This window comes from Trachymyrmex cornetzi, unplaced genomic scaffold (genome assembly GCF_001594075.2).
Source record: "Trachymyrmex cornetzi isolate Tcor2-1 unplaced genomic scaffold, Tcor1.1 scaffold33, whole genome shotgun sequence".
Taxonomy (NCBI): domain Eukaryota; kingdom Metazoa; phylum Arthropoda; class Insecta; order Hymenoptera; family Formicidae; genus Trachymyrmex; species Trachymyrmex cornetzi.
Genome location: NW_017298003.1, coordinates 300786 through 308529, shown reverse-complemented (window position 1 = coordinate 308529; position 7744 = coordinate 300786). Strand labels below are relative to the sequence as shown.

The 7744-nt window shown below is 33.0% G+C and overlaps 2 protein-coding genes across 5 annotated transcripts in view; one reads left to right on the top strand and one right to left on the bottom strand.

Moving 5' to 3' along the window:
- The window catches only part of Eip74EF (Ecdysone-induced protein E74), a 324734-nt gene that overhangs the window by 62435 nt on the left and 254555 nt on the right, over window positions 1–7744 (top strand). The window lies entirely within an intron of this gene.
- Window positions 1–7744, bottom strand: part of Lsm11 (U6 snRNA-associated Sm-like protein LSm11) — a 60949-nt gene that overhangs the window by 16073 nt on the left and 37132 nt on the right. Inside the window, exons 3-4 of the mRNA XM_018510271.1 lie at window positions 4915–5027; window positions 301–439 (exon numbers count right to left, since the gene is read on the bottom strand). Of these exons, the coding sequence (XP_018365773.1) occupies window positions 301–439; window positions 4915–5027 (252 nt within the window). The remainder of the gene's footprint in view (window positions 1–300; window positions 440–4914; window positions 5028–7744) is intronic.

Below are 7744 nucleotides of genomic sequence, written 5' to 3'. Positions count from 1 at the left end.
ATTATTTTAATTATAATTGTTTGTTAAAATATTGGTTCTATGCCCTTTTAATATTCATTTCGTTTTATACATATTGAACCTTATTATTATTTTATTTTATTTCTTTTATATTAATATTTTTATACTCTATTGTATATTTAATATAAAAAAAGAAAAAATTGAAATGATTCAAAAGCGGACCCAAAATGGCACCATCGACGGTTCTCGTATATTAAAGAGAAAGTAAAAACAATTATCGTTTAATAAAAGTATATTACGATGATGGCCTTTGATAGATTATATGTAATAAGATAATCGTACCGACAGCGGGTGCTTTCCTCTTGACTTTACGGGACCAGACCTCGAAGCAGTCCTCGAGTGCGAGGTTCCAGAACTTGTCGAAGGCGGCCACGTATGCTTCCACATGTCCCCTTATGCCGTACGCGTTCCTGGTGTAGACCTTCGACACAAAGAACGGTTGATTATTCCTTTTAGATCGCGACGAGTCCTTGTGTTCCAGGTAAAGACGTTTTCGCCGAGAAGAGACGACAATCGGCATTCCCTCTTCTCTTTTGATTATCATCAACGAGTCATTTGAATCGCGTCACCGAAATATGAAGTAACAAAGTTCAAGCATACGTTGTTAACCTGCATCACTCTTGTGGATTTTTTTATCATAATTATTTGCGTGTTTTTGACATTCCAGTATCATATGTCAATTTTCATTGTTATATTTGTAAGGATTTATATTTAAATAAAAATTGATAATATTTGATTGATATATATCCTTTAGATAAAGTAAATGCAAACATTTTAAAAAATTGTGTTAAACAATTTGCGCTAAATATGTGTGTAATGGATACGTTCCGTTTTCACGCTCACGTGCTGTAAGCATATCAGTTCATCCTTGTTGTCTATTAAATATTAAATAAGTACAAATGATGCTTACAAGTGTAAGCGCAAAACGGAACGTACCTAACGTATAAATACAATGTGTATATAAGTAGTACTCATTTTATTTAGCAAATGTATACCTAAAGTAGGAATGCATGTTTTGAACATTCCACGCGAGTAATGAAGGATTAAATCTATATCAGTTAGATTAGGATAATGTGTCACGTGAAATGAGTCTATAAAAGAGCTAAACCGACTTTTTATCATTGAAGTTTCTCGCGAGGAGTGTCTAATTCGTATTTGACTATTGTGTAAACTGTTATGCGATACAATTGAGTCAATTCTTTTTTCTTCGCATATGCTCCACATTCATTACACTTTTGTACGGCTAACAAATTACGTAGTCTAGACAACTAAAAGTGACACTAATTGCGATCATAATTACGAATACAATTAGTGTTAATTTTAATTGTTTCTGTTATCATACAATATATAATTATCAGCGCATTTGTAGATCAGTAGCGTTATTTATTTTGAATCCCAATCTCTTTTTTCCTATTTTATTTCACAATGTTTTGTCTAAAAATTCAAGTTTCGATCTTTTTTCAGCCTAAATTGGAGCTCACAAAACTCGAATTTCGGCATCGCTGCATATCGTATTTGAAGATAATACGTAGAGAGAGTGATAATATTCAGCATAATATTTTAATAAGACGATAAAATTCATTAAAGACACACACATTGCGCCTGGTTGAGGAAGGTCTGCGAGAAAAAGCGTTGCTTGCCGCATAGATATGGCTACAAGAGACAAGATAGTGGTCTGATACGCGGAAGTGCAGGCAACAAGGCTCCCTTCAATGCCTTTCGTGCTGCAGTGCAAATATACGTGCAACAGGCGGCTTTGCCGCAATGAGAACTAATTGCAAGCCTCGGACTTGTGTACGTGTATGTCATCGCGAGTCAATGAGTCGCCAGTGATGTCCGCGAATTAACCAGAATCGATTCTAGGAGTTCCCAAGACCGACTGCCAACGAGGAGTCCGATCTTCGCCGTTTCAAGGTAACAGAACTCGCGCGCGTCTTAGCTTTTCCGCGTGTTTCGTTTTTACATGAATGATGATCTAATAGAGTCATTTTGCCCATTTGTTTGTATAATCGTGAATTAATTCGACACAACTTATTTTTCTGTTTTCACTTTGATTAAACGACTACATCTAATCATCAATTGCGGATGTGATGGAAATATGGTGTCATTAGAGTTAATTGTTGTTTTGGAATAGCGACGATTTTGCGCGTTTGATGTATCAGGATTTTCTTGACTGTGGATTCAAGGATTTCATTGATCGAGAGATCGCGGCAATGAGATATCGAGGGCGATTCGGTGGCAAGATATGGATTCAATTAGACCGGAAAATTTCGGAAGTGCTCGAGGCTGCGATCTGATCGACTCGATTAGATTCTACATGAATTTTTGCCAAAATCCTTGTTCAACGCGAGAATTCTCTTGCATATTGTTTTTGCCATCTTTAAGCGGCCCTTAGACGCTGAATATTATTGTACAATTATTTTGTATAATATAGGTCGTCTACACGGAAAGAACGATTTTTCTGAATTATCTAAAAATTTAGCTAATATACATATCTGAAAATAATTTTGTTGGCCCTTTAAAATAATTACGTAGGAATCTCAATCGCGATGAGCAATGTTACAAAAAGTTTCGATATTCTAGCAATCAGTTTGAGCGTCCTACATAATTATTTTGATGGTTCAACAAAATTATTTTCATATCTGTATTTATAACGCGATACAAAGTTAAGAGTGTAGCTAAATTTTTAGATATTTCAGCAAAACTATCTTTTGTGAGGGGTCGCTTTAGCTTTAGCGATTTTGTTATTTCAATTTACTTTTCAAAACAAGATAATTCTACATTATGTTATACACGCAAACTGTTAGATGTGTAAATTGACTTTTTCTTCACACCAGCAATATACATGGATAATAAATCTCAGAAACGTTAGCTATCCGATTATTCAATCAACATGATCGAACGTCTCTCTCGCGATTTTTTTCTCAATGCACTTATATTCGCGACGAGATGAGTTTGAATGACTTGATATAAAGAAGAAAAAACCACGTGCTTTCCTCGGCAATTTGAACGGTTGAAGGTCGAGTGTGATTGATTTGCTAAGATAAAATCTTCTTTCCGGATGCGTTCGAAGGTCACAGGAGATTAGGATCTACCGTCGAGGACGATTTGAAAGACAACACGAGTCTTAAGGAACGCAATGACGATGAAAGTTAATGTATTTAATTTAAGCTTGCGGAAGGAGGCTAATCGGGAACTCCATCCTTGTTGTTAAAGATATCCACTTCCGTTCGGCGGAAGCCCAATTAAATCAATTTGATTTTTATTTTTCTTTACTCTATCTCATTGTTCTATTATTAGCCGTCCTTAGCGCGCGGCGGCGACCATTAAGCGCGCCGCGCTGCGAGAAATCATCGGATGCGATTAGATAAGTATGATGATGATTTATCAGCGTACACATCATGTTGCAATTTTACAACTTTCCACGGGGACGGGCGTTCACTACCGGATTGATTGTACAACGTCTCGAGGACGTTGATTCTGTACATATATTACAATTATCAAATGACAGGGATAGATTTCTCAGATTGTCATCTATATTTAAAAATTGTTGTTCTTGAAAAATGTTTGGCACAAATTGACATAAACATTCTAACGAAAAATAAATTAAAAAATTTATTTTTTTTGAAAAATTTCTTGTTTTATTGAAAAAATATTCATTTTTATAATAATTTTAGTATTTTATTAGTCCTTTTTTTTGCTTTTACCTTCTTTTTTAATTTCAAAATGAAATAAATTGAGGATGCTGTATTACATATATTAATCCTTTGCGAACGGACGTCGAACACTGCTCGACGTCATAGTATTGTCAGTAAAAGTATTGTCTTCATAAAAGTACTCTCTTCGTAAAATATTAATCTTATACGAATCATATTATTGTTTCACATATACAAAGTATTGTATTTACGACTCTGGTAATTAATTTTAAAGGAAATGAAATAGAAATTGAAAAACTTTTTTTTAACATTCCATGGAAATTGTGTCTTTTAGAATAAAAGATTTTATATGCAATGATGAGTAATAGTTTCCGAAGAATATCGTACTCCAAATTGTATTCTCCCGATAAAATCGACTGTGTGTACTTAAAATTTAAGGGATAAATTTTAGAGCAGCATTGTGCAGCAGTGCAACCCTGTTCCGACTCTCGTCTTGTGCAGTTGAATCGTTTGTCGTACGATAACGACATGTCAGGAACGTAAACAGAGGTGACTAGAGCGTCCTGTTGGGTCACCATGGTTACTAGTGTTGACCCGAATGCTTTTTTTTCCTCCCCGATCGTGTTTCTCGACGAAGGGTGAGTCTCATCGCCCTTCGAATATCTCCTCGCTAAGGGTGATTTCGCGTATGTGTCACCCGGTTGCGAAAGTGTGTCAGCCGTGTATGCGTACACGTACAGTGTTAGGGTGTTAGGGGTTGGATGGATGGAAAAGAAATGATGGAAGGGAAAGAACTGCGGAAAAAAAGGACGGACGAGAAGTGCTCTTTTTTAGGATTGCTTTTTTGGCTAAGACGTAAAGGATTAGGAAGAGCGTGTTTTATACCCTGGGAAATTGCGATAGAAGAAAATATCTGTTCTGAAAATTTGTGTTTGAAAACGTACATTGTTTTTACTCTCTAGAAGCGTAAAATAAGCGGAAGATTGATGAAATGAGAGTAATTTAAGTCTTTGAATATAATAAATATAATTTTGATGAATTTCTACAATACAACAAGAGAATTATTCTTTAATCTGTGTAAAATCTCTCTAGAATCTAAAAAAATCTATATAATTTAAAATCATTTTTATGTTATTTAATGAAAATTCGCGCTTTTTATTGAAAAAAAAAATCGCCTGAGAGAGTTTTACAAAATATATAAAATATCAACGATTAGGGGAAAAATTAATCGATGACCTACCCTAACTCGGATTTTATTTTCCATGCATCCATGAAGCATTCCTAACGGGCCGAGGATCTTTTGCATTTTCGAGAGGACATCCTTCCGTTCACGTCTTCTTCTAGACACTGGTTCTGTAAATAGTCAATTTTACTTTTAAATATTAACATCAAAATCATAAAAATCTGAAAAAATCTGTACCTATCACTTAAAATCAATTTAATTACGTATAATTGATTAAAAAAACTTTTACATTTATTTTTAGATTAAACGAAAGTTTGGCACTTAAAACTTCAGAATTCCTTTAGATTGTAAATCGATTATACCAATTTTGTAAACAAAAATACATCAAAACGTTCAAAAAGATCTATGGTACAATTTAATGAAATTTGATTCAGTTATGAATATAACTTGATGATCATAGATAAAGGTCGTTGAAAATGATTTACAATCAAAACGGGAGTTTTCTTTAAATTGTCGTCGAAATATCGAATTTCAAAATCATTTCATGATGTCGAATTTAATTACTTATTATTTATGTCAAATGATTTTCATTTGTAAAATAAAAGTAGAAAGGAAGTGTATATTGCTTTCGTTACATGCATAATTCTTATTAACTGCTCGATATTGAATACGACAAATATGTATTAATAATCAAGAAAACGTTTCCTCAATAACAGATAATAACTTCATGGAAAGCTATAATAATTTCTATACTATAAAAATACGTTAGACAATATCTAGAGACTATCTAGAGTAAAATATAATTAAAAGTTAAAAATACTATGAAATAAAATGCGTTGCCTTTTAACTTTTATATTATGAATAATGAGAAGATTTCTTATAATAATAATAATAATAATAATAAGAAAAATAATACCCACAACAAGACACTATGTTATACTATAATATTAGTTTACTATACACTTGAATCGTATCGGAATATCGAAAGTAGTCTCGAGACAGGCAGATTGCGGCGATGGATTTTTATGAGCCGCCGTAACACCGCGCTAATAAGAATTTATGCGGCTCTCTTGTGTCTCGCAGACTCGCTCGACAAATCATCGTTCATCCTTACGCGCGAAGAACGAAGAACCGATAACATCGAGCGTGCGTCGTTCGAACCTCCTGCAGCTTTTGCTCCTTTTTTTCCGCCAACTACGAGACCTTACGCGACCGAGAGAGCTTCATTAACCTCCATCGTCGTTCTCGTATACATCTTATGCACAGTAAACTTTTCTTTCTCGTTGAAGTAAATCAATCGGATCTACGATGAAAGCGTAACGTGTAACGCAAAGGAAGAAACCCAAGAAACACAACTTCGTTTGACATTTAGTACGTAATTTAGCATCGTAAACCGAAAGTCATAGTTGATTAAGTTAAATTAAGAAGTTGTTTTAATTTCTTTTTAGAAAGTTTTTGCAATACCGTTTATTCCAGATACGGTGAACGTCAGGTTATCTTCTAAGGTCAGATTATCTTCTTCGTAACAACTAATTAAGAAAAGGATAACGTGACTTCACTGTATCCGAATTCACGTTATTGCAAAAACTCCCTAATGTATAAAAATTACATATCGCTCCTTTATTTTAAAGGTGTGATACAACTAAAAAAATTAAGTTTCCTAGAAAAGAGGAAAAACTATTTTCCAACTTGATAGAATTATTGGCTAAGCATATAATATCGACAAAAAGAATTCTTAACCTGATCAAATATCATTTTTGTCATTTTCATTTCAACCCTTAAAAAAACCACTCTTTTAAATTGACACGATTTTAACAATTTCTTTAAAAATTCTTTTTGAATTGTGACGTTCTTAACGATTTTTTATAAAGTTAAATTAGTTCCACTTTTGATGATTGATAGGGTAATATTTATCTAACTTATTTATATAATAATGACTCAAAAATCACGTTTTTTGAATTTTCTCATTTTTTTTAAGTAAGAGAATGACATAACATAAATCCTTTCATATATGTATTAAATACTAGATATTGACATACACTAAGAAAAAAACTTTGTATCTTTTATAAAACTGTTTAGTTTAGGCATTTTTTAACAGCACAACCAAATATTTCAGTTTCTCCGATAACAGTAACAAAAATATTCATTTATACGAAAACAGTTTAGTCAGTATAAACAAATATTTTTATTATTTAAAAAATTGGAAAGTGTATTGAGCAAAAGCAACTATATTTTTTATCGTATAAACAAAATATTTGGTTACTATTAAAAAATACCAGTTTTATTGAAGGCACTAAATTTTTTTTTCTAATGTATACACTGAGAAAAATAACCGTTCAAAAAGTAACAAACAGATATTTCCGATTGATTTTGATCGGATTTATAAGACTATCCGATCAAATTTTAGAACTATCCGATCAAATTTATCGGATTTATAGGACTATCCGATAAATTTGATCGGATAGTCTTATAAATCCGATCAAAATCAATCCAAAATATCTGTTTGTTACTTTTTGAATGGATAAAGCCCGGAAATTTTTCTCAGTGTAGTCCTTACTTTTTGCTAATATCATGTAAATGTCGAGACAGATTATCGCTTATGTTTCAACATCATATTCTTCGATCAATATCAAACAAAGCTTTCTTTGAAATAAAATCCACTCCATCAATTCCATTCGAGTAAAAAAAAGGGATATTTTATTCCCAATAAAACACTTCCGTAAACACGCTTCTTTGGATACGATGGTATGGGCGAAAAAAAATGATTTAAAATTTCTTTAAAAGTTCTGCCTCTAACGCTGACGAGTTTCGACGAGGAAGTCACATGTCTTTTGTAGTTTAGACATCGCTGAAAGTGATTCAATCCTCACAGGTTAGATTTCTCGAC